This window comes from Dromiciops gliroides, chromosome 4 (genome assembly GCF_019393635.1).
Source record: "Dromiciops gliroides isolate mDroGli1 chromosome 4, mDroGli1.pri, whole genome shotgun sequence".
In the NCBI taxonomy this organism is placed as follows: domain Eukaryota; kingdom Metazoa; phylum Chordata; class Mammalia; order Microbiotheria; family Microbiotheriidae; genus Dromiciops; species Dromiciops gliroides.
This window is the reverse complement of record NC_057864.1, coordinates 186,380,089-186,407,437: the sequence shown is the minus strand read 5'-3', so window position 1 is coordinate 186,407,437 and position 27,349 is coordinate 186,380,089. Positions and strand designations below refer to the sequence as shown.

General features: G+C 42.6%; 1 protein-coding gene across 1 annotated transcript in view; it reads left to right on the top strand.

Annotated features, from left to right (window-relative positions):
• The window catches only part of SKAP1 (src kinase associated phosphoprotein 1), a 376,479-nt gene that overhangs the window by 337,478 nt on the left and 11,652 nt on the right, over positions 1-27,349 (top strand). The window contains exons 10-11 of the mRNA XM_043962576.1: positions 281-331; positions 15,421-15,521. Of these exons, the coding sequence (XP_043818511.1) occupies positions 281-331; positions 15,421-15,521 (152 nt within the window). The remainder of the gene's footprint in view (positions 1-280; positions 332-15,420; positions 15,522-27,349) is intronic.

The window sequence follows — 27,349 nt, the reverse complement described above, 5'->3', positions numbered from 1 at the left end:
GTTTACAAAATGCTTTCCATCCATTATTTCATCTGAACCTTGATCCTATTGTACCAACCTCGCATCTTTCATGCTCAAATATTTCTTTGATTGACATCATTTCTTCCAGTTCTCCATAATTCCTCATTTGAAATGCATTGTCTTACACTCCCCTTGAACCTCTCTACTGCCCTCTAGGGAATGCTCATTCTCCTTGGCAACCATCATGTCCCATGACAACATCATTCAACACCACTTTCTAATATCGATCTTTTTCTTTTTTTTTCTTTTGTCCCAACAGATGAAGAGCTGGATCTGGATGAAGACAACAATGGAAGTCAGCCAAAAAGAGGTACGCAGAGCTCAGTTAATGCACAGAGGCTTACTTGCTCCTTGCACCTGACAATCCTTCCTTAGACTCTCTGCCTTTTCAGTCCCCACACCTGGAACGCTTTCCCTCCTCTACCTCCTGGTTTTCCTTCCTCCTTGTCCCTGGCTTCCTTCAAGACTCAGCTCAAATTCTACTCTTCAGGAGGCCTTTCAGGGTTCTTCCACCCACCCACTATTACTAATGCTGAAGTAACTCTGAAGTAACCTTCCATTTAAGCTGTATATAGTCATCTGCATGTTGTTTACACACACACACACATACACACACATACACACACACACACACACACACACACACTATTAGAGTGGAAACTCCTTGAGGGTAGGGACTGTATTTTTGTTTTTCTTATTTTCTGGAACATTTAGCACAGTATGTGGCACACAGCAGATGCTTGATAAATACTTACTAACTGATTGAAATAACTGTAGGATATGGCAGCTTCCGACTGCAGAATGTACCTTTTTTTTCCTTGGGGCAATGAGGGTTAAATGACTTGCCCAGGGTCACACAACTAGTAAGTGTAAGTGTCTGAGATCGGATTTGAACTCAGGTCCTTCCTCCTGAATCCAGGGCCGGTGCTTTATCCACTGTGCCACCTAGCTGCCCCAAGAATGTACCTTTTTTTGAGAATGTAAACACAGGGAGCAGCTAGATGGAGCAGTGGATAAAGCACCGGCCCTGGATTCAGGAGGACCTGAGTTCAAATCCAACCTCAGACACTTGACACTAGCTGTGTGACCCTGGACTTAACCCTCATTGCCTTGCACAGAGAGAGAGAGAGAGAGAGAGAGAGAGAGAATATAAACACAACTAGATTCTCTGATTGGGGAGAATTAGGAGAGAACCTGCGTGTCTTCACTCCAAAATCCCCTGAAAAGGAAAAAAAATTGCAAAATATAGAACTATCCTAAAGAAACAATAGAGTATATTCAGTTAATTAATGTTAGGAGAGCACCTCAGACTTACCATAGGGAGAGGAAAGAGCTAAACCAGATCCTTATTTCTTTTTCCTATCAGTACTTCTAAATCAGGACAGTGGAGCTGTGCAATTGCCTCATCTCTTAAGAGCCCACAGGAATAAGAGGGGAGAGAATGGAAATGTCTCCTCTCTGAGAGGCCCAGAAATTGCAGGTTCAGAGGGGAATGGAGATGTGTCAGATCTGAAAAGTGAATGTAGAGTGAAGAATAGAATTACTGGCTGATGCTGACTTTTGATGACCCTGTTTGATTCCAGGCACATTTGGAAATGAATATGGAACAGTTTGGTTGAATACAAAATTACAACTTCTTCATCCCAGACGGTTAACCATGCTTCAGGCTGTTAGTTAACCCATCTTTTCTGAGGTCAGATGCCCCTCAGAAGCCTCTTTAAGTGGCAGGAAGTCTCACCAAGGGCCTATTCAGTTGTTGTCAGTAAAGTAAGACTGCATGTTTCAAGTGACACCTCAAGGACATTCATTCCATCAGCAATACCTGAATTGTGCCTGATTTAGAATCCAGTCCATTTTTTCCTTAGTAACGGAGATCCCAGTGTAAAACCCTGAGCCTGTGTATATGTGTCTCTTTGTGTCTCTCTTTTCTTCTGTTTTTATTTCCCTCCTTCTTTTCTCTCTGTGTGTCACTTTCTTTGTCCCTTTTCCCTTCTCTTTCTATTATCTTCACCCCCCCACCACCTCCAAGTCCCCTTTTTCTTGGTTTGTTCTCACCAGGAAATAACTACAAAGGTTTAGAGAAGGGCCCAGCCTCATAAACCTCAGACAGCCAAAGGGAGAGAAAGAAGAGAGAGCCATCAAAGACGCCAACATTTGTACCGAAAGAGGAGGGTTAGAGACAATGAGACAAGTATGTTGGGAGGAATGCTAGCACCACTTAAAGTGGCCCTGGAATGACCACAACACAGGCTAAGTGCATTCTAAAACTTGCCTGTGGAATCCAGGAGTGGGCCCATGCTTCTTACTTAGGAACACTGATTTCTACTCATGGGACAGAATTCAAGCGGAAAATCTGTTTCCTGACCAACCCATGCCCCACCTGCACCTCTTCCCCATCAAATTTCCCTCTCTGGCAGAGGAGAGAACTACTTGGTGTATATGGGTGTGTGAGCATGTGTTGGGTGGAATAAGTGTGTGCTTCCTAACTTCATAGTTAACTCCATTCAGGAAATAGATTTCTGGCAGGACTCAAAAATTCAGTACCCGACTCCCCCTTCATCTCATTTCCTCCTTCCCACACCCCTCTGTGTGAAACAAGTCTAGGAAGAAAAGAAATGGTGGGGGGTTTTCCCTTCCTTAACTGTACCACTAGCTATAATTCACCTGGTTTAAAAGAAAAATTTCCTTTTGTTCCTTGAGTTTCCTGTCCCCTTCTCCCCACCCCTACAAGCAAGTAGGAATTGTTATGGTATACAGTAAGCCCTAAATGTGCACCAATGCTTTATACTTCCTACTGGTTGTGATGATTGGTGTCTCAGTGATGAAAAAGCTGAAGAAGACTTTTTACTCGCTCGGCACAATCTGGAGGCAGGATTTTTTTTTTAATTTGTGTTTACTTATTTATTTATTGAATTTATATTGTATCTTTTCTCCAAAGGAGCTTTAGAGGGAACCACAAATACGGAACACCATGATTCCATCACTTATCTATAAAATGATTAAAAAAAAAAAACAGTAGCTGAGGGGAGAGGGAACGGGTGGGAAAGAGAAGGCAGGCAGTACAGATGAAGATATCTAAAGGGCAGGAGGGATCTGGGAATGTAAAAGGCAGGCAGGATCTGGCCCAAATTCCAGATTGTGAAACTCACTTGGGTCAGTGTTCTTATCAGATGCCACATGCCTTTGTGAATAAAGGCAAGCAACTCTCATTGCTTAACTCATCCTCCAAGGAGGTCCCTCTGAGAGGCATGTTGCCTTTAAAATCTCAGCACCACCACCCCTCATTCCACAGGAAAAGTAAATATACCACTGGTCCCCTTTCCTGTACATTGTCCCTTGCTTGTTCAGCTAAAATTGTCAACATTTCTGAGCTCCAGTGAGAACTTTTAAGTGCAAGGGGAAAAGGCACCCCCTATTGGGTGTTAATGACCCTATAAAATGTAATTTCTTTTATTTTATTCTGTTACCTAGAAAATCTATCACAGGCTTGTAGTATTGATTGTTCAATCTATAAAGGGCCCGGTTTACAGCATGACTGTTAGTAACAGGGTTATTTTAATGAGTGACTCTTCAGCACCTTTGATCACCCTGGATTCCAACCTTCAGCTTTACTTTTATAGTACAAGCCTGTCTGATTTGATGCTTATCTCTTCCTCTCGTCACTCTTGCATAGGTGACCCAAGGTGAAACTTGGTCCATGCTGCCCTTAATCAAATCACAGGCCATTGCTTGGGTGTACCCTATCATATAATAACCAGTTCTGGAAGAGCAAATCATCCTCAGACTTTTTATTCCTTTGATTAGTCAGTGTCTGACCAAAGAAGACCTCCGAACAGGTCATTATTGCTCGGCTGTTATTGGCAAACTCAGCCAAATAGAAGTCAGAAGTTCAGCTATTTCTGGAGAACAGAGCAAATGCTTCCTCCGCTGAGCATTACATTACAGAGATGCTCTTTCCACCCAAGTTTCCCCCCACTATAATGAATTACTAGGCCAAGGAAGCATATGGCAGCCCCAGCAAGCGTTTGTAGCCCTGAACTTTGAAACAGGCATTTCACTGAGACCAGACATTAGTTGTTAGTCATTACCCAGCTGTACTTCAGCCTAATAAAAGGGTAGAAAGATGATGGTCAGGATCAGTGAGAGATTTCCCATACCAAAATCCTATAAATCAATCAGTCAGTAAACATTTATTAAGCACTGACTGTATGCTATGTGCTAGGGATACAAAAAAAGGCAAGAGGATCGTATGTTCCGCATTCTTGATCCCAGTGCAGGGTGAGATCTGCTGCTTTCTCTTGCCTTCCCACCAGCCTAGCCCAGAGACAACAATATCTTGCTTCTTTCTAATACCTTTCATTCTGTAATGGTTATTAAAGGCTCAGGCAGAGTCAGTGCAGTTAGCTGAATGAGGCATGCCTGCCTGGAACCGATATCTATTTCAAATGGGTATGAATCGGAACCTCATTGGCCAGCCCCTCCCCTCCTCATGCTCAGGTTGAACAGTTTTAATGGGCCTTCTTGTTTTCTTTCTGTTTTTTATTCATTTGTTCCTTTTTGTAGGGCGTTAGTAAAATTCCCTACACTAATACCTCATCAGGGCATAGCAAGAACTCTGGTTCCTCAAAGGCCAAGTCAGTAGAGAGCTGGGAAGGCTCTCAGGCACTTGTCCAAAGACAGACTGGACAACTGGTATCCCAGCCAAGCTAGCTGAGTCTAGCTAGGTTAAAGGGGGCTGATCAATCAATTAAGTACCTAAAATCCCCCCTTATAGGAGAAGTCTTTACTGACTCCCCTTAACACTATTCATTTCCTTCTGTTAATTATTTCCAATTTACCCTCTATATATCCTGTTTGTACGTCTTTGCTTTCATGTCATCTTCCCCATTAAACTTTTCTCAGAGACTATCTTTTGCCTTTCCTTGTATCCCTAGTGGCTAGCACATAGTAGGTACCTGATAAATTAATTGCTTATTGACTAACTTGTAGCTTCAAGGGATATACAACACCACCATCATTATCACCACCACCACCACCATCATCTAAATAGCTAGCATTTTACCTACTTCCTAAAGAGAGGTGATAGACTCAGGATTCAGAATGAAACATACATTTTTTTAGATGTGACCAGTGTGGATGTCTGTGTATGTTTGTTAGAAGGACTTTTTCTTTTTTCCCCCCAGTGTGGGAAGAGGTGGGAGAAAAAGAAAATAGACTTTTGTTAATTGAAAAAACATTTAATTAAAAAAAAAAGAAACTCCATTGAAGAAAATCACCAACTCATCTGTGACTTACAGATGAGTTTTGGAGAATTGCCTGGGGATGCTGGGAAATTGTCACACAGCTTCAAAATCAAGAAGCCCTGGGTTTGAGTCAGATGAAATTAAATAACACTCGATTTATTGGCATTTTCTGCATTAATTCTCCCATGGAATTTCAGAGCCAAATCAGTCTTAGGGTAAAAGTTTCTGTACATGTGATATGCATGCCATTTCTATAGACAGGCTATGCTTAATTTCCTAAAGTAAAAATAATAAAAAAGAAATCTTAAATAAACATGAAAAAATAGCAAGAGCTTAGCATATATACAGAAATGTGTACAGAGCACAGTCCTCAAGGTGCTGACATTCTGTAGAAGGAAATCTCATCTAGTTGGCTATAGGATATTGAAATTTGAGGCCACAGCAATGTTCAAAGACTCCCTCCTTAGTCAGAGGGCTCATGATCAGAGTTGGCAAAAGGAATACCCACAATGAGAACCATCCAGATCCTTGAAGGGTTAAACAGTATGCCCAATGCTAGACCCCATTAACTTAAGAAAATTAAAGGAACGTGCCAAGTGAGCCTTCAACTTTCAGCTTCTCCTGCCTAGTCACAATCTAAACTTTTCAGGGACCCTAAACCCACATTCTTCTTAGCCAGAGCAGTTAGGTAGCACAGTGGATAGCACACAGGCCCTCAAGTCAGGAGGACCTGAGTTCAAATCCAGCTTCAGACAGTTATTAGCTGTGTGACCCGAGTCAAGTCATTTAACCCCGGTTGCCAACACACACACACACACACACACACACACACACACACACACACACACAAACACAAACACATGCGTTAGGATTGACCATCATAGCCTAGAAAATCCAAGGGACTTTAACGTGTTGAGGGAAAATGTGAAGTATAGACACACAGAGTTTCCACCTAACAAAGTCTAAAGTACTGGACCTATCAAAAAAGACATCTCACCTGGTCTCAGATATGAGATAAATACATGGGTAATCTCATCAATATTAAAGTTGCATTCCTTAAGTAGAGTCAGCTTGGAGCAAAGTAGCTTAAGCCTGGTCCCTCTGCTCTAAACAGGGAAAAGAAGAAAAGCAAACCCATGTTTGTTTCTTGGTTTATTCCCCTTCTCCTCATGGCTGGTTCCACTCTGGTTGCTTTGGCATTTAGCCTTTTAAAAATAGACTAAAATAGACTTGGATCTCTGCCTGTCGAAAAAGTAGAAGATTCCATCCCATTCTTTCTTCAGAAAAAAAGTCCATCTCAGCTCCGCCAGCAATTTAAATGCAGTGATCATACCCATTAGCTTCTCTATCATTGTAATTGTTGTTAATTGTTATAACTGTTTTAGTTATTAGTGTTGTCATTATTGCTCTAGGTCCTCTGTCTGTTTTATGCTGAATATATTAGTGCTTTGCTTCTGAATTACCAGCCTTGTATTTAGTGGGGAGGTATATTCATGGAGAGACATTGAGAAATACTGGCATTAAGCTTTATTCTTTTGTTTTTCATTCCAAATGGACAGACTGGAAAAAAAATAATTAGGTGGAATAATGTCCTGGAAATGAGAATGAGGATGTTTGCAAATTAATTAAATGGTCAGAATGCTGTGCCACTTCTGATCCCTGAATGCTGCCAGAGACACATAAACCTCAAGAAGACCCATTTCCAGCCCACAAAGCAAATCCTGCCCCACCAAAGATTCCATTCCTGGGGCTTTTGCCTCCTTTGGTCCTCCTGCTCTTTACAGATCTGAAGCAAACTTGCGTATAGATCAGAATTGCAATCTGTACCAGTTCTGTTTGGGATGAAATGGCAAAGTTTTGGAGTAGCTGGCTCTTGGCAGTACAGCAAGCTGCCCATCTTAGCTGCCACCACCCTTGGTGTGCTTTGTGACATCTGTGGCCTCTGGAACTCAGCCCTCCCCTTTGTTCTTTGTATTTCCCCTTCATGAGCCATCACAGTTGTGACATATTCTCAGGCCAGTCTTTTCAGATGTCACAAAATCTATCTTATAAAGTTATCCACAAAACATTTCTTTTTTATTTTATTTTTTTTCAAATAACACAAATCTATGTTTTTACTTCCTATTTCCCTCATCCCAATGCAAAGAAAAGAAAAGCAAAATCCACCTTACAAGTATACATAGTCAATCAAAACAAATTTCCACATTGGCCAAGTCAAAAAAAAAAATGCATGTGTCATTCCATACCCAGAGTCTCTCACCACTGACAGGAGGTAGGCAAGCAGCATGTTTCATTACTGGTCCTCTGTAGTCACTGTTGGCCACCAGCTCAATAAGAGTTCTTAAGTCCTTCAAAGTTGTTTAACAAAACATCTCGATGGGCGTTTGTAACACAGCTGCTAAGTACAAAGTGTTTTACTAAGCATTGGGGAAATTAAACAAGACACAGTCCCTGTCGTCAAGGAACTTGTAGACGAGTAAGTAAGATTAGACATAAATAGGGATAACCATAATCCAAAACAGACTTGATTGCTGTAGACACAGGGAGGACTTCCCTAGAGAGGAGATAGAACTATGTCAGTAAGAAGGAAATAGAGATATGTAGTAGAAAGAACTTTGGATTTGAAGTCAGAAGACCCAGAGTTTGAGTCTTTGCTAGGCCGCTTACAGCTTGTCACAGGAGGCAAGTCATCTAATTTCCCTGAGCCTTGGTTTCTTCATCTATAAAATGGAGATAATAATAGCTATTTATATTAATAATAATAATATCACTTATCTAGCACTTTAAGATTTGCAAAGCACTTTAAAATACTATCTTATGACAACCCTAAGAGGTAGGTGCTGTTATTATCCCCATTTAATAGGAACTAAGGAAACGGAGGTAGCGAGGGGGTGAGTGACTTGCCCAGGATCACAAAGCTAGTAAGTATCTGAGGCTGGGTCTGAACTCCAGCTTTCCTGGCTACAGGTCCAGTACTCTGTCTAAGAGGCACCAATAACACCTGCCCTGGCTGCTTCACCGGACTGCTGTGAAGATTCTCATTATTATTGTCAAAGGCAGGCTCCTTGAGTACCAGAACCATCTTTTGTCTCTGGACGGCTGGCACTGAGCATAGGACTTTGCACATGGAAAGTACAGAGTAAACATTTATTTAATTGAATCATTAGATGACTATAAATGATACATTCATGAGCAGTTGCAGGCTCTTAAAGTAAAAACAGACTCTGCTTTTTGTCCAGCAAAGGAGATTTCTTGCTGGTTTTCCTCCAATCTGAGCTGCCTCCCTCTAGCCACCCAAATTCACTCCATCCTCAGGAAGTCAGACCAAAGGACCATGAGTCTCTCTCTATCTTCTCTCTAATTCTTTTTAATAAGGGCCTCTTCCATACTAGGCACTGTACTAGGTCGTCAGGGATGCAGAGATAAAAACCAAACAGTTCCTGCCTTCAAGCTTGCATTCTATTTAGGGGGAACAACACGTACATTGAAAATTAAATATAAACTATATGTAAATCATAATGCACTTCCCTTGGAGCTGAGTAATGGGTCTAGGGCGGGGAAGGGGGGGGTGGCCAACGAGAGGTGTCCCATGGAGCACGCACAAAGCTCAGCTTGTGCCTAGCTACTTCCCGTGACACATGTTCTCACTAAAAGTCCAAGAAAGAGGCTTCCTGAATGCCAAGCAACACACTCCAAAGAAAGGAGGAGAAATAGAGCAAGAGAAGGTGAAGTCACTTCTCTTAAAGCCAGGCTCCTCTTGGTTCAGCCAGTCAGCATTTATTAAGCTCCTACTATGTGCTGAGCAACATGCTAAGCTCTGGGTATACAAAGAAAGGCAATGGGCAGTCCCCACTCTCAAGAAGCTCAGAACCTGATGGGAGACATGATGTGCAGACCACCTGTGTACAGGCAAGACATAGACAGGAAAAACTGGGGGTGAAGGGGCAGCTAGGTGGTGCAGTGGATAAAGCACTGGCCCTGGATTCAGGAGAACCTGAGTTCAAATCTGACCTCAGACACTTAACACTTACTAGCTGCGTGACCCTGGGCAAGTCACTTAACCTTCATTGCCCTGCAAAAGAAAAAACAAACAAAAAAACCCCCAAAACTGGGGGTGGTCTCAGAAGGAGGGCACTAAGATTAAGGGGGACTGAGAAAGGTTTATGACAGAAGGCACTACTTTAGCTGAGATTTGAAGGAAGCTAGGAAGTAGAAATGAGGGAGAACATTCCAGGCAAGGGCTACAATTGGTGAAAATGCCCACAGTCTGGAGATGAAGTATCTTTCATGAGGGGCAGCAAGGAGGCCAGTGTCACTGCATCACAGGGTACTTGGAGGAGGGTAAAGCATAAGAAGACTGGAAAGGTAGGAGGGTGGCAAGTCATAAAGAGCTTTAAAAGTCAGAAAAAGGATTTTATTTTTGCTCCTGGAGGGCAATAGGGAACCATTGGCTCAGTGACCAATCTTCTTTTGCACAGCCACCTCCCGCCCACTCCACCTACCCCTATCATGGGCACCAAGGAACCAACCAGAAGCCTCTGGCCACGCATGTCTTTTAGTAAGAAATGTCACCAGAAGTGACTTGATCTTAGGACCCACTGGAAGAAACTGAGGCAAAGGTTTAGTTCCACACATACTCCAGGAAATGGCCCCCTTGGCCTTTCTCTATGTATTCTCAGATCTATGGGGAGGGCCCCAATCCAGCAGATGGGGAGGGATTCCTTAATTACCCCCATTATCAAAGTAATTTCCCAAGAGAGAGCATTATCAACTGGGGGATCTAGATAAGCTTCATATAAGTGACATCTAAGTTTTGAGCTAAATTTTGAAGGAAGCTAGAGATTCTCCAAAGAAGGATAAAGAAGTATCACATTTTAAGCATGGAGGACAAAGGCACAGCATGTGAAAGGATATTGTGCAAGAGTCTGAAAAGCTAGGCAAGAGTCAGATTGCACAGGAGGAAAAGGAGGAGTTATACTTTATCTTAGAGACAATAGGAAGACATCAAAGTATTTTTTTAATTCACAGAAGATAACAGAAGGAAGTTCAGTAGGAAACATGGAAAGCTTTGAAAATAACCTGTTGAATTGTTACCTATTTAGAAATAGAAAAAAATCCTTCTGGGTGCAAATTTGTGGTTATATGTGCAATCTTTTTCTGTATGCTCATTTTATTTAGTATTTATTAATTAAACATCTTACTTGATATTTGGAATTTCTTTTAAGTTTTGGGGGGTTGTTTAAAAGAAATTACTATGGCCAAAAATCAATTGCCCCATATTCTCTGAACTTAGTTGAGCTAGTTCTTGGATCAAAAAAAAAAATGTCTATGCAAGTTTATGATTGAATCCTTTCCAATTTAATAGAACCGGCTAAGTGTTCATACTCCTTTGGCATAACTTTCAAGAAGCCAGAATCACCTCTCTGTCTTAGTATCTATAAGAGACAAAGATAGGCACTGGTCCCTTAATTTCATTAGTACAAGGAATTCCTAAGGAAACTCCCTATAGCCATTTAAGTCATCATCTTCTCTATAATTTATAGTCTTGGAGAGTTGTCTAGAGCAATAAGGACTTAAGTGATTTTCTAGGGTTTTGAATCCAGGTGTTTCTGGTCCCAAAGCCAGCTCTCTATCTAGTATGCAATTTTATGTCTCTACTATAGTACCTGTGAGATGTCACTTAGAGAGCTTTTGTTTACTCCATTAAAATTAACCACTTATGCAGAAATACATCTCATATTCAGGCACTGAAATGGGGGACAATTTGCCATAATGATCATATCATGAAATTGTCAAATTTAGAGCTGGCAGGAACATTAGAAGGTCATCTAATCCAACATCCTCATTTTATAGAATAGAAACCTGAGGCCCAGAGAGGTAGCCTAAGACTCTACAGCCAAGAAGCATCAGAACCAGTATAGAACACATGTCTTCTGACTTCTAGTATTATCCACTTTTCACTTTAGCATGCTGTGTCCATATTCTAGATTTAGGAATCTAGGAAGCCTAGCCTCTTTATTTTGGAGAGTGGGGTGGGGGGGGTCACATTCTACTATTCAAATTGCTATTTTCGGTTGTGTCCAACTTTTCATGAACCCCTTTGAGGTTTTCTTGGCAAAGATGCTGGAGTGGTCTGCCATTTCCTTCTCCAGCTCATTTTACAGATGAGGAAACAGAAGCAAACAGGATTAAGTGACTTACCCAGGGTCACACAGCTAGTACGTGTCCAAGGCTGGATTTGATCTCAGGAAGATGAGTCTTCCAGACTCCAAGCCTAGCGTTCTATCCACTGAGTAACTTAGAAAGCTGACCTCTGTATTGTTATAGGATTCTCTTCTGTTTCAAGGGTAAAGAAGCATCTTAGCATAGTAGATAGAAGACTGGTTAAGCCTTGGAGTCAAAAAGACCTGGGTGGGAGGCCTGCCTCTAGTACCCACTGGTTGTGTGGTTGCCACAGCTTAGTTAAGGCTCTTAGTGCCAACAGGGAGTCCCCTAGGACTAGCCGTTACAGTGGAGGCCTTGATGATAATCTTTGTGATTGCAGGCCTGTTATAAATGAAAATGCAGTCATTTTTTTCCACTGCTTCCCTCCTATTTTGACAAGCTGGGGTCCCCCAGAATTCATTCAATTCACTATTTGACTTTGTACTCCCTATATGTTTTTCCTTGAAATGCATCTATGCTTAACTCTGTAGAAAAATATTGTCGGAGTGGTAATATTTGGTCTTTTTGCTGCCCTCTATTGTCTGCTCTGAATAGTAACAGTTCCATGTGTTGTGAAATTAAGCCTGGGCTCCTCCTTTATGTTAGAAATGATACCTTTAAAGTCACTGGATGCCACACATTACAAAAGCCTAACATAGGTCCATAGTGTCTGTCCCTCCTATGCACTTGCCAGATCTGTGAGACAGAGAGATCTAATTCCTATCATATTCACACACACAGACACAGACACAGATATCTCCCAACTTCCCAACCTGAGTGCCTTCATTTCAATTCAACATTTATTTTAATATTTTAAGAGCCTACTGTATATAAGGCAATGTTCTAGATGCTGGGAATATAGTCCTTACCTCAAAGAGCTTACATTACATTGAGGGGAATATTAGATTACATAGGTAAATAAACATAGGATACATGCAAAATAATTTCAGAAGGGAGGAAGGGGGGAGAGAGAGGAGAGAGAGGAGAGAGGGAAGAGAGAGAGAGAGAGAGAGAGGGAGAGAGAGAGAGAGAGAGAGAGAGAGAGAGAGAGAGAGAGAGAGAGAGAGAGAGAGAGAACAAGAACTAGGAGAATCAGAAAGGTCTTCTGTAGGGGCAGCTAGGTGGTACAGTAGATAGAGCACCGGCCCTGGATTCAGGAGGACCTGAGTTCAAATCCGGACTTAGATACTTGACACTTACTAGCTGTGTGACCCTGGGCAAGTCACTTAATCCCAATTGCCTTGAAAGAAAGAAAGAAAGAAAGAAAGAAAGGAAGGAAGGAAGGAAGGAAGGAAGGAAGGAAGGAAGGAAGGAAGAAAGAAAGAAAGAAAGAAAGAAAGAAAGAAAGAAAGAAAGAAAGAAAGAAAGAAAGAAAGAAAGAAAGAAAGAAAGAAAGAAAGAAAGAAAAGTCTTGTGTAGAAGATGGATGCTTGGAAGGAAGTGTTTTGAAGGCTGAGGTGAGGAGAGAATTTCAGACACTTGGATAAAGGGGTGAAAGTCCAGAGAAAGCATTCTCCTCCAATGAACTCTCACTGTTTGCTCTGCCCAGAGCCCATGACTAAGCTCCCTTCTTTAGGATCGGAAATCAGGATCAAGTTTATCTGTTATAGGGGGCAGCTAGATGGAGCAATGGATAAAACACCAGCCCTGGATTCAGGAGAACCTGAGTTCAAATCTGGCTTCAGACACTTGACACTAGCTGTGTGACCCTGGGCAAGTCACTTAATCCTCATTGCTCCCCCCCCCCAAAAAAAAAAAGTTTATCTGTTATAATTCAAGGCTAGATAACTCTAGGCTAGACTTGACCAGAGCTTTCATCATGCCTTACTTCCTCATTTCTGGTGCATTCTTTGTTGGCTCTTGAGCAGCATGACCCCAAATAGTCACCGAACTTGTAGACACCATTCATGAGCCATAGTGATAAAACGAGGGATAAAGATGTAGGACCAGATGCTACAAGTGCTGCAACTAAATAGTGCCTCCAGGTAAGCAGCTCAGTGGCAAGGTGGATAGAGCACTGGGCAGGGAGTCAGGAAAGCCTGAGTTCAAATACAGCCTCAGACACTTGCTATGTGACCCTGGATAAATCTCTTAACCTCTGTCTGCCTCAGTTTCCTCAACTGAAAAATGGGAACAATAACTAGCAAATGAGATAATATTTATAAAGTGTTTAACACAGTGCCTGGCTCTTAAGAAATGCTTATTTTCTTTTTTTCTTCTCACTCTGTCTGCTGACTTGTGCTGTACTCTTTACCATCACCAAGGGTAGGCCTATGCAATCCGAAATACATACACCAATGGTCTTCCCATTATCTAGCTCCTTAAATACCCTGCCCCAAGGAATTACTAACACCCTTCACTACTCAAGTGGGTTTCCATAGCCCCAGTTCTTCAGAAACTGTCCAGCATAATCTCTCATGTTCTGTTCATTATGTTACTTATGTGTCTTTCAAATCCCTGCACTCATTGTTGGGTGGGGAGGAGAGAAAAGGAGACACCCAGGGCATAGCTGGAGTTTGGAATTCAGGCACATCGACTTTATCCACATAGCCTCTTATTCATAGGGTCTACTCAGGAGCTAAGAGCTGTCCCCCTACTCTCTCTGGCCCAGTGGGAATGAGGACTCCTGCCTTCTAACCCCCCGGATCCTCTCCCGCTTTGTGCTATCTGCTGTTTAACCTTTCCGGGTAGAAGAAAATCAATACAAATTCTTCATTGTTAAGAATCGATGGTTGTCCCGTGGTATCATTGCCATCTAGTCTTGCTGAGAAGCCCAGTAAATCTCTCCAGCTGCTTCTAAGGCTTGGTTTGTCTTCTTGAGTTGCTTTCATTTTTAATGCAGATCACTTTGGTTTCTGATCTCCCCGGGGGAAAGGAAATAAATTCTGGCAGACATGTTCAGGGTCTCCGAATAAGACGCTGGAAAAGAGACAGCCCACCCAGGATTTAATTGTAATGGATGAGACACCCCCTTGGTTCCAGTTAAAGAGGGGGGCCGTTCATTTTGGCATTTATGTCAGACAGCACCTTTGTGAGGGGTACCCAAAATAAAGCTTTTATGTAGCAACAGAGCCCAAAGTGTAAGAATCTGATCCAGAGGGGATGATTCCTTACCCAGGTTCACTTAGCAGACTTTCCTCCAAATACAATGAGACAGCATAACACAGTGGAGAGAGACCTGGACTTGAAGCTGGGAAGACTCGAATTCAGATCCCATCTCTGACACCCACTGGCTGTGTGACCCTGGCCAGGTCACTGTATTTTCAGTATTCTGGGCAACTCTCTGAGCTTATAAGCACAGAGCAGGTGCCAGCCTGCATTAGGAGAGAGTTTCCTTATCCAGAAGTTCCCTATGCCCATGATATCACAAGTACAGTCCCTGTCTCTATCCTTTGATGCATGTTGCAGTCAGGACAGGTAAGCTAGCTTTGGGATCAACAAGTGTTTGGATGGAAGAGATCTCTCTCTTTCTCTTTTAAAAACAAGTGGAATAGGGGCAGCTAGGTGGCGCAGTGGATAGAGCACTGACCCTGGAGTCAGGAGTACCTGAGTTCAAATCTGGCCTCAGACACTTGACACTTACTAGCTGTGTGACCCTGGGCAAGTCACTTAACCCCAGTTGCCTTACTGAAAAAAAAAAAAAACAAGTGGAATATCCTGCTTGACTTTCTTCTATTAATGAAGAAATGCATTTCATCACATTACCAAGTCATATCCTACTGCTGGTGATCTGTAAATATTTAATGTTAGTTAATGATCCCCTCCTCCCACAGTCCTTTGCTCAGTCTGTGTGAAACTGCTTTAACATATGCGAGTGTCAGGTTTCCTGCCCAGCCTTGCAGTGTCCAGCTAGAAATTAGGGGCCTTTGAAAACAGGGGGCCTTCTGTTGACTGACTCAAGAGGTATTTTGTGGGAGGGGGTTAACCATATATCTTTCTTCCCTTTCATTAGGAAACTATGCTAATTATTACCAGGGGCTATGGGACTGTACCAGTGACCATCCTGATGAGTTGCCCTTCCAGCGAGGTGATATCATCCGAATCCTGAGCAAGGTAGGAAGAGGAGTGTGACTTGGAAACCAGACGAGATTTTCTTGAGTCTTGAAGAAATTTCCCCCTATCTAAATCCATTTTTCAAAATATATGTATGTATATCTGTCATCTAAGGACAAGCACAGTTCAATTCCAAAAGGCACACATATGTATAAAACATATAGTACATGTATCTATATATTCCATACATACACATACGCATATGTACCTACATGCATACATACATACATATGGAAGCTAGGTGGTCCAATGAATAGAGTGCTAGGCCTGAAATCATATCCTAGAGTTGAAATCTGGCCTCAGACACTTATTTACCATGTGACCGTGGGCAAGTCACTTAACCCTGTTTGCCTCAGTTACCTCAGCTGTAAAATGAGCTAGAAAAGGAAATGGCAAACCACTCTAGCATCTTTGCCAAGAAAACCCCAAATGGGATCATGAAGAGTTGGATATGACTGAAACAACTGAAACAGCAAATATTATATATGATACACAAATATGTATATGTGTATGTATGTGTATGTATATATCTTTTTGAATTGAGCAGGACTTGTCCTTAAATGAGAGACATATAAATCTGTTGCCAGGCCAATTCACAAAACCTTTCCATCTTGGTAGAACCTGCCAGAGCTTACAGTCCATTGTAAGATAGCCTTGAAGAATGCAGTGATGTGAGGCAGCTAAATAGTATAGTGAATAGAGCATTGGGCCTAGAGCCAACTAGACCTGAGTTTAAATCTAGACTCAGACACTTAATGGTTGTATGATCCTGGGCAAGTCACTTAATCTCTATTTGCCTCAGTTTCCCCAACTGTAAAACCAGCCTAATAATAGCACCCACCAGGCTGGGTTGTGTGAGGATAAAATGAGATAATATTTGTTAAAGCACTTAGCACAGTGCCTGGCACATAGTAGGCCTCTGTAAATGCTTATTCCCTTTCCCCTTCCCAAATAACAAGCCAATCACGTTACAAACAAAGTGCTTCTAGAAATGCTAGCTATTATAAGGCATTAGAGCAAGATGTTACTGGAGGGTATAAATGACACACAAAGTAAATTTCCATTTATCTATTACCACTAGGGAAAAGCAAGCTTTGATTAATTGAATATTCTCATTCAGTTTAAATGAGAGTTACCACCTAGACTATACACAGATAATATCAATATATCAAGGACCAGTGATTTTGTCAGTGTGAGAACTGCCTCCACTGAATTGATCAAAACCCATCTATGACTTATTGTCCTGGAGAGTTGCCTGAGACTCAGCATGGTAACATGACTTGCCCATAATTGTAGCTGTGAAGTATTAGCGGTGGGATTTGAACCCAGGCCCAGTACTCTCTAGCCCACTACACCATGTTACTCCTTCCTATATCACAGGTTCTTAAACTCTTTTGTGTTATGAACCCCTTTGTAATTCTGATTAAGCCTATGGACCTCTTCTCAAAATAATGGTTTTAAATGCATGAAATACACAAGACTACAAAAGAAACCAATTATATTAAAATACAGTTATCAAAACATTTTTAAAGAGTGCATGGACACCAGGTTAAAAACAACTGCTCTGCATGGATTACAAATTTTTTTAATTCAATAGATTCAACTAAAACTATGCTGATCATAACTTGAACTTTTTTTTGATGACTTAGAAGGCACCTCGTGTATGTCATTTATCATTATACTGTACAACACTATAAAAAAGTTATTTGGGTTTTATGTTTTGCGGATTCCTGATAAACAAGAATTTGGAGAGTGTGCATTTATGCAGATGCCCTCTGTACTATTTTACTTGGTGATATAATCAATTTCCATGGATTTAATTATCATCTTTATGCTAATGATTCTCAGATCTACTTATCTAGCCCTAACCTCCAGAGTCACATCTCCACCAGCCTACTAGATATCCCAAACTGGATGTCCTATAGACATCTTAAATTTATTATGTCCAAAACTGAACTCTATCTTCCCCTAAAAACCTTCCCCCCTTCTGAACTTTACTTTCAAGGGGACCACTATCCTCCCAGTTGCCCAGGCTCACAACCTAGGTGTTATCCTCACTCTCATTTATCTGCCCCACATCCGATCTGTTACCAAGGCATGTCCATTTCACCTTTGCAACATCTCTCAAATACACCTCCTTTCCTCCTCTGAGTGCCATCAGTCTGGTACAAGCTCTCATCACCTTACACCTGGACTACTGCAGTAGGCTGCTGGTGGGTCAGCCTGCCTCAAGTCTATCCCCACTGCAGTCCATCCTCCACTCAGCTGTCAAATGAGTCTTCCTCAGGGGCAGCTAGGTGGCGCAGTGGATAAAGCACCAGCCTTGGATTCAGGAGGACCTGGGTTCAAATTTGGCCTCAGACACTTGACACTTACTAGCTGTGTGACCCTGGGCAAGTCACTTAACCCCCATTGCCCCACAAAAAAAAAAAAACCCACAAAAACAAACAAACAAACAAAAAAAATGAGTCTTCCTCAAGCACAGATCTGACTGTATCACTTGTCCTATTCAGTAAACGCACCTTCAGGATCAAATAGGAAATGCCCTGTTTGGTTTTCACAGCCTTTTACAACCTGGCCCCTTTTACCTTTCCAATCTTCTTACACCCTAATCTGTCTACCCCATACTCTTCAGTGACACTGGCCTCCTGGCTCTTCCTCAAAAAAAACCCAAAAAAAACAAAAAATTCATCTCTAGACTGAGAATTTTCATGGACTGTGTCCCACCCATGCCTGGAAAGTCTCCTCCACATCTCTACCTCCTGGTTTCCCTGGCTTCCTTTAAATCAGCTAAAACCCTACCTCATGCCTTCCCTCTGAGAGTATCTCCAATTTATCCTCTATCTCATGTGTACAGTTGTTTGCACTTACTTTGTCTCCCCCATTCGACTGTCAAGTTCCTTGAGAGTAGGACCTACCTTTTGTTTTTCTCTATATTGCCAGTGCTTAGCACAGTGCCGGGCACATAGTAGGAACTTAAATAAAAGTTAGTTGACTGACTATGTGTTAGGATTTGAGTGGAAACTGGTTATTTCAACTGCTTAGAATTCAGTACTAATAAAGTTAAGCTAATGGATTCGATTCCCATAGGAGTCAGCTACTTTTATTGTTCCACAATGACCAGGAATCCCTAACTCTAGCTAACCATCTTGCAAAGGTGATTTGTCACAGTGGGACCTGAACAAGGGAATCTTATTGGAAAAAAACACTCGCAGTTCATGTCCTACTTATTGGAGGGAGAGAAAAATGAGGAACAGAAAGGGTAAGATCAATAGTTTCATCACCAGCTACTTATTAGGCATTTCAAACTGGGTGTCCACATGTCTAAAACAGGATCCATTCTCTTTTCCCCAAAACCTTCCCCTCTTCCAGACTTCCCTGTTGCTGTCAAGCGCATAACTATCCTTCCGGTTACCCAGGTTTACAAAATTGGTTTCTGTCGTTCAGTCATGTCTGACTTTGTTAGTTCATTAGAGGTTTTCTTGGCAGAGATACTGGAGTGCTTTGCCATTTCCTTCTCCAGCTCATTTTATACCTGAGGAAACTGAGGCAAATAGGGTTAGGTGACTTGCCCAGGGTCACACAGCTACTAAGTGTCTGAGGTGGGATCTAAACTCAAGTCCTCCTGACTCCAGGGCTGGTATTCTGTGCACTATGGCACCACCTAGCTTCCCTTTTGCAAAACTGGAGCCATCCTCCACCCTACATAATCGATCAGTTGTATCTAAAATGCATCCCTACCTCTCCAACCACGTGGCCACCCCTCTAATTCAGGTTGTTCTCACCTGGACTATTGCAATAACCTCCTAATTTGTCTTTCTCCATACCTCCAGTCTCTCCCTTTTTCCAGTCAGTCCTCCAAAGTGATTTCCTTAAAGTGAAGGTCTATGTTACTCCCTTTCACACAGACTCACCAGCTCTCTATTTTCTTTAAGATTTAATACAAACTCCCCTGGTTTGGGATTTGATCAATCAACAAGTATTTCAGTATTTAAGCATTTATTAAGTGCCTGTTTATTATGCTCTAGGCACTGTGCTAAACCCTGGGGATAGGAAGACACAAGCCTGGCCCCAGTCGACCTTTCCAGCTTATAAATATTTCTTTACAAACGCTGCCAAGTCCTGCCAATTGCCCTTCTGGCTGTTCCTCACACAGGACACCTCTCTCGTGTCTCCAAGGCTTTGTAGAGGCCAGTCTTCACACCTCCATCTTGGGGAATCCCTGGTTTCCTTCAGTGCTGAATCCACCTCCTGCAGGAAGCCTCACTAGATTCCCCCCAGCCACTGGTGCCATGGCCCCAAGACTAACTTGTAGTCATTTTGTACATTTTCAATGTTGTCTCCCCAATAGAACATAAATCTTGGGAGGCCCCCCAAAAAAAGATTAAATTTAGGGGGCAGTTAGGTAGTGCAGTGGATAAAGCACCAGCCCTGAATTCAGGAGGACATGAGTTCAAATCCAGCCTCAGACACGACACTTACTAGCTGTGTGACCCTGGGAAAGTCACTTAACTCTTATTGCCCTGGGGGGGGAAAAAAGAGTCTGAGGCAAGATTGGAATTCAGGTCTTCCTGACTCGAAGTCTAACACTCTATACACTGTCCCACTAACTTAGTGATTGACTGGCTAATTAATACTGGTCAAGACTGACAGCATGCATGCTGTATAGACAGACCAAGATATAGTAGGTTCCCTCCATGTATGGAACAAATCACTTTTATAAATACAGATACCTTTTTGTTCTCTATGGTGATAATACTGTTAGGAACATTTCCCAAATATATATGAGCATAGTACTTATTCTACAGAGTACATTTTCTTTAAAAAAAAAAAAAAGTTCCTTGAATTTGAAGTAATCACAAGGAGTGGTGTTAAACCACATTTCACAGTATACTTTTTTTCTATCTACTTGGTAATAACATATAAGCCACTTGGAAAAAATAAAGAAGAAACCATATAGTCCGCCACTGGCAACCCCAGACAGCACCCAATGTGTTGCCTTCCGATGTTTCACATGACTCCTCTGAACTCTAGGATGGTATTCAGACCTAACCCTGAAAGGGGGTGCCCCTGACCCAAAATGCACCAAGTGAGATCACACCCCAATCTCCAGTATCTTCACCCCAGCTCTGGGCTGGAACCTGGGCCCACTCCATTCTCTTGACATTTCTGTGCAGTTCGGAGCCTCCGGGAATAAATTGGAAGCAAAGAGGGGAGTGGACGTTGGCCTGATTGGTATTTCAAATGCCCGAAAGCAAGGTTTGCCTTGTAATAGAATTTGTGTACATTACCGTACTGGCATTACAGGGGTAATCGAGTTATCCACTCAGGTGTGACCAGGCCCCTGTTTGCCCAGAGCCCGCAGGTGAATAAATTAACTGTTTACATTGTCTGGAGGTGCCTGTAGCAGGAGGGGGGAGAACAGAGCCAGATTGTCTGCTGGCCTCCTCTCTCCGTCTTGATTATTCTGTTTGTTTTGCCCGTCTTTTGCCTTTGTTAATGGCTTCTCACTGGGGTTCCCTCTCTTCCTGTTTAAAGGGGCTATGCAGTGACCTACCCTATTACATTGAGCTGACTGCATCTGTCAAGACTGTTGTATTTCCAGGTGATCCCAAAGAATATAGAGACCTCTCCCCAGTAGTGTTTGCCTTCCCTCTTCCCCAATTCCATTCTTAGAAGCAGAGAGATCAGAATTTATTGCTATGGAAACATCTTACAAGGTCTTCTACTTCCACTCTGCTAAAATATGCCAGTTCTGTCACTTCTCAGATTCAGGGGAAACATGACAGTTTCTTCCCCTAACAATGTACCAGCTGCCTTTGCTCCCAATGTTTCCAACACCCAACAAAGGGAGAAATGAGTCATGAGCTACAGATGAGGGTCTCTCTTGTCAGTGCCATTCCACTTAACTACTTGGTAACCTAAAGAGTATGGGAGATTGGATATCTATTCATATGCCTTGAGTTTATTAGAATCCTCAGCACCTTAGAAAGCCACCTAGTCCGTTCCCCTGAACCATGCCAGGTAAACAGAAGGAAAGAAATTTAGATAACCAACCTCAATCATCTTCTCCAATGGTTGACCACCCTTTCTCTGGAAATTTCTGTATATGTGTGTGTGTGTATATACATATACACATATATACATATACATCCATACATACGTACACACACATGTTTAGCACAGGCTTTAATCTAGGGCGCTCTCTCTCTCTCAATGGCAAATGGGTCCCCAGAAGCCAATACTTCTTCCCTGAAAGTTTTAGGGGTAAGTGTGAGGAGTTGAGGTTTCTAATACTATTGCTCACGAGCCCCCATCCAGCGTATTCCCCCAAAATCAATCAGCCAGTTAACATCTCCCCGGTATTAACCAATTAACAGCATCTTTTACAAAATAATATTTACTGGGGTTTGGCAAGGCCCAAGTAAAAAAATATTTACCATGGACTGGGGATGCACTTTCCCCTCTAAATATTCACAGTATGCACATGGAGGTTTGCTGAGCTTGCACATAGGTATTACAAAAGCTTTAAAGACCTCATTAACCACTCACCCCATTATACATTCACAAATACAGAGGGATAGAAATAGGGACTGGACTTGTGATGTCATTAGTATAGAGGACTCTTACTTATAGAAACTTCCTCCACCAATACAAATAGATAACCCTTCTGAGTAACTTACTGATTTAGAGTGCTAAATAAACCACTAAGAGGCTAAAGGAATTGCCCAGGGTCACACAGTCAGGATGTGTGTGTATACATGCACACGCACACACTTATTTTATATATATATATATGTGTGTGTGTGTGTGTGTGTGTGTGTGTGTGTGTGTGTGTGTGTACACAGAGAGAGAGTATATATAAAGAATGTATATATTTGTGTTTGGCCCATATATTACACATATGTATGTGTATATATACATATATATATACCTGTGTGGGTATATTTCCTAAGTGTTTTCTAATCCACTTTCAGCTTCTTTTCTTTAGCTGGATCCAGGCACCAGCAGTACTTAAGAGCTTTGTCTGGCTCTGGAACATCCACATTTAAGAGTCCTGGGGGGCAGCTAGGTGGTGCAGTGGATAGAGCACTGGCCCTGGAGTCAGGAGTACCTGAGTTCAAATCTGGCCTCAGACACTTAACACTTACTAGCTGTGTGACCCTGGGCAAGTCACTTAACCCCAATTGCCTCACTAAAAAAAAACCAAAAAACAAAACAAAACAAGAGTCCTGGGCTGTGGCCTGAGTTCATGGCGGGCTCAGTTCATACAGTATTAACTAAGGAAAAGAAAGCACAGCCAGGAAGACAAAAGCTAAGAAGTTCTGGCTTAGTTTTCCTAAGGCCATTTATCTTGGGACAAGTCAACCAAGGAAGAGCCAGGCCAGAGACCTGATGAAAAGCGGTTTCCTTCCAGGACATAGGTCCAATGGGGGAATCATTCTCTAACCCCAAGCTCAAGTTCAGCAACAACAAGCTAACCTCAAGGCAACAAACTTGATTAGACTGAGGCTAGAGAGCTCACTCTGACAGAGGGATGCCACGTCTGGGCTTCTCTGCTAATCTGAGATACAGCCAACAGGCAGCTCTTTGGTATTCGGTCCTCCTAAGTGCAGGTCCCTCCTCCCTTCTCTTCCTCCTTCCCTCCCTCCTTCTGCTGAAAAAAGGGTCCTTCTTCAACGTAGGGTAATGAGAAGGGAGGCAGCCCTGGGTTGATGGGGAAGGGAATAGGAAACTTGATTCTTGAATTCCTACTGCACCCTACTGTTTCTCCAAATGTCTCCGTTGCCTCCAGTCTTGAGTCACATATAGAAACACTGGAATTGAGGATGACTTCAAGAGGTTTATTCATGTCCAGAAAGGAATGAGCCCAGAAGGAGAGCCATTTGTCCTTACAAAGCTCTCTTGAGAGAAAAGTTCCCCAACAGGCTCTGTCCACAAGGGGAAGACATAGTTCCTGAGCTTGATGTCACTGAGATTCAATTCACGAGGGGCAGCTAGGTGGCACAGTGGATAGAGCACTGGCCCTGGATTCAGGAGGACCTGAGTTCAAATCTGACTTTAGACCCTTGACACTTACTAGCTGTGTGACCCTGGGCAAGTCACTTAACCCCAGTTGCCTCACACACAAAAAGAAAGAAAGAAAGAAAGAAAGAAATTCACAAAGACCTTAAATCATGGCTCAGATATTCTCCAGGTGTGTGACCCTGGGCAAGTCATTTTTGCCCCTCTGTGCCTCAGCCTCCTCATCTGTAAAATGAGAAAGTTGGCCTCGATGGTCTCTAAGGCTCCTTCCAACTCTAAATGTATGATTCCATTGTTGTGGTGGTGGTGATGGTGGTGGTTCAGTTATTTTTCAATCATTTCCCATTCTTGGTGACCCCACTTGGGGTTTTCTTAGCAAAGATACTGGAGTGATTTGCCATTCCCTTTTCCAGTTCATTTTACAGATAAGGAAACTGAGGCAAACAGGGTTAAGTGACTTGCCCAGGGTCACACAGTTAGCAAGTATCAGGCCAGATTTGAACTCAGGTCTTCTGTCAGACACTCTGTCTACAGGGTCACTTCACTGCCCCTAGCTTGTGGTTCTGTAAGCCTATGATAATTCAGCAAACATTTATTAAGTGCTAGTATGAGAAAGACACTGTGCTAGGCTACTGAGGATATACTCCAGTACCACCGTGGGTCTGTTGTGGTCTTATCAATGTTAATGTCTTATTATGTGTTTGGGGGTGTTTTGTTTTGGGGTTCATTTTTTTGGCAGGACAATGAGGGTTAAGTGACTTGCCCAGGGTCACACACCTAGTAAATGTCAAGTATCTGAGGCTGGATTTGAACTCAGGTCCTCCTGAATCTAGGGCTGGTGCTTTATCCACTGCACCACCTAGCTGCTCCCTGGAGGTATTATTTGTATGAGATGTAGATCATAGCCCATCCATGCCTGCCCAACCTATGCAACCCTTGTCCACATTCTCCTATGAATTAAGCATGGAGGCAGTAGTGGTCCACCCAATATGCTAGGGGGCTTCTCTGCTTTCTCTTGATAGTTAAAAGATACCAATGGAATACGAAGGCTAGTCATCAGTTATGCCTGACTCTCACCATGTGACCAGCCCATCTTCTTTTTCATTGACACATTTATTACATATCTCTATTTATAATAAATACTTATCATATGTTCCTTTATAACAATTTTAGAATACATGCATGCATATGTGTGTATATGTCTGGGTGTGTGTATGTACATATACATGTATGTATACATATACAAAAATAAAAACAAAATAGTCACTGCTCTCAAGGTGCTTCTAATTCTACCAGAGTAAACAACACATATACAGAGAAGTAACGAAAAAGTCTTTAAACTTTGTTCCTAGGGAACAAAATGGAACCAGTGGAAGGGGGCTTATCTCACCAGAACTCTTCTGAGTGACCCTCTAAAAACCTCATCTCTTTGCTCCAAAAACACAAAAGAGCTACACTCAAGTAGGGGGACACAACTACGCAGACAAAAGATCTCCTCGTGAGTCCACTTCCCCTTATTCCAAGAAATTGTCATTGGCTACTTCCATTCCCATGGATGGGGCCTGAAGACATCTCAGGAACTTCTTGAACAGAAGGCAGACCAAGGAGACATGTCAGTGTCCAGAGCTTATGATTAATATCATGATTATCCAAAAAGCTCCTGCTGCTCCCCTTCCCCCACCCCACCAAATACTTATATTCTCAGGTACCAGGTAGTTGCATTTCCACTTAATTCCCCGACTCCCACTTTGAGGACTTTAAAATATATTGAAGGAAAAAGTTGGGAACAAATCAGACTATTCTGACAAGTACCCAGTGGATGATTATTTTGTTCCTTCCTTTGGGGGTTCAGGTTTTAAACCCTTCCTGATGAAGGAAATTAGCTTTCTCTTTCCCCCCAACCCCATATACACGCGTCCCCCTCCTCATTGTGGAGATGCAGTTCAGTGCCATGGTGGGATTTTAACTCCCTTCAGTGGCTCCAGATTGTGGGCGCTTGTGCGGGCTTCCTCACACGTAACCGATTGCTCCTGAGAGCCTGCCTCTCGTAAATTACTTTGCACGATGCCCGCGACCACCACAGAATTCAAGTTTGAATAGAGCAGGAAAAAGGTGTTTGAAAGGCCTGTTCACTCAGCTGCATTTTAATTTCCTTTTCAATCTTGTCCCAATTAATTTCACAGAATTAATCTCACAGAAGCAAACTCGGCAGCGTCGAGGCTGCAGTTTTAGTGTGGCGGGCGGTTGCTCTGCCTGAACGTGAAATAGGAGCTAATATAAAAATCCATCTGCTGTGTTTGAAGCACACGCCGGCTGCCAATCAGTCCTGTCTGACATTCCAAGCATCAACAGCGGGGGAAAAGTGATTGGGGGGTTAGTGGCCATCAGTACTTGGCGGGAGTTCAACAACAGGTGTACTCCCCAAATCCATCCAGCCTGGGCACTGGCCATGACAGGGCAGGTGCTGAATCACCCTCTGCCTGATACTATCATTCCCTGGGATGGTACCTTCCCTCCGAAGACCTCCATGACTTTATGCAGACCAATGTTGCCATGGGCAATTACATCATTCCCCCATCAGTTGTGGGGGGGGAAAGCATGGCACCGAGATTGGGATGAAAGAAACCAATGGTGCCACTTTCCAGGGCATGGGCATTCTTGTCTCTGCCTGTCTGTCTCTTTCTCTTTCTCTCTGTCTCTTTCTCTTTCTCTCTGTCTCTGTCTCTTTGTCTCTCTCAACTCCATGGCCTTCTCAAAGAGGCTTCACAGCTTTCTTTCTAGGTAATAAAGGTGTGTGTTCCTTACATGCCAAATAACTCACACCTACTCTTAAATAAATAAATGCCCATTATGAAAATAAGCCTCCTGTGCCAGAAAGTAATTTACAATGATAACATGAGCTGCTAAACAGATAGATGTGCCTGTTCAAAGAGGGTGAAAGAGTAGGAAAAACATCTCTCTGTCTCACTGTCTCTCTGTCTCTGTCTCTCCTCTACTCTCTCACCTCTCTCTCCTTCTTTCCCCCCATCTTATGCAAAAGTGCCCCAAACTTGAGTCTTTGGAGTATAGAATGAAATTTCCCCCCCGCAGTTTCAGTTGTCTATACAATCAATGGACATTAGCTCAGGAACAGAGCAGGATTATAACTGCACCTTACCTGTCCTTTTCTAGTGTACACAGCCTTAGAGCAACAAGTTAGACATCTATGAATTCCCCAAAGAGGTGTCCTATGCACAGTTCGGACTTAACTGGCATGATTGGTGACAGGTAACATCCTCAGAATTTGGAATATTTCAGGCCTAACCATTGCTTGGTTTGCTGCTGGGAGCCCTGGAGCCAGGTCCCAGTTTAGCATTCTCCCCAAGGTGCTGTTAGATTGGCACGGATCTGCCCAGAAGACCCAATCTGACTTCTAAGGAACTCAGTTCTTGCTGTTGCCCAAGGTGGCACTTAGCCTCTAGAGCTGCTTCATCTGCTTAAACTCAAATGGGATTCTGACCTCCACCCTGCTGTTTGATCTCTGATGCAGCAAGGCCAATGTTAGCAGCCTGCCTGGGATATGTTAACAAAACATGACCTCTGTTGTCAGAGGATTTCAAAGTCCAGGGTTTTCTATTCAGCCCTTCCAAAGGGTACCTTTTCAAATGTCAACCCTTCCCTTCCCCTCTCCAAAAGTGATTATGTGCTATAATTATCAGAACACAGTAATACTTCCAATTTTAAGTGTGCTTGGTTGGATGTGAAAACCACCCCCATAAAAACAGATGTTAATTCTCTTAGTTGCTTTAAATGAAGGGGAAAAA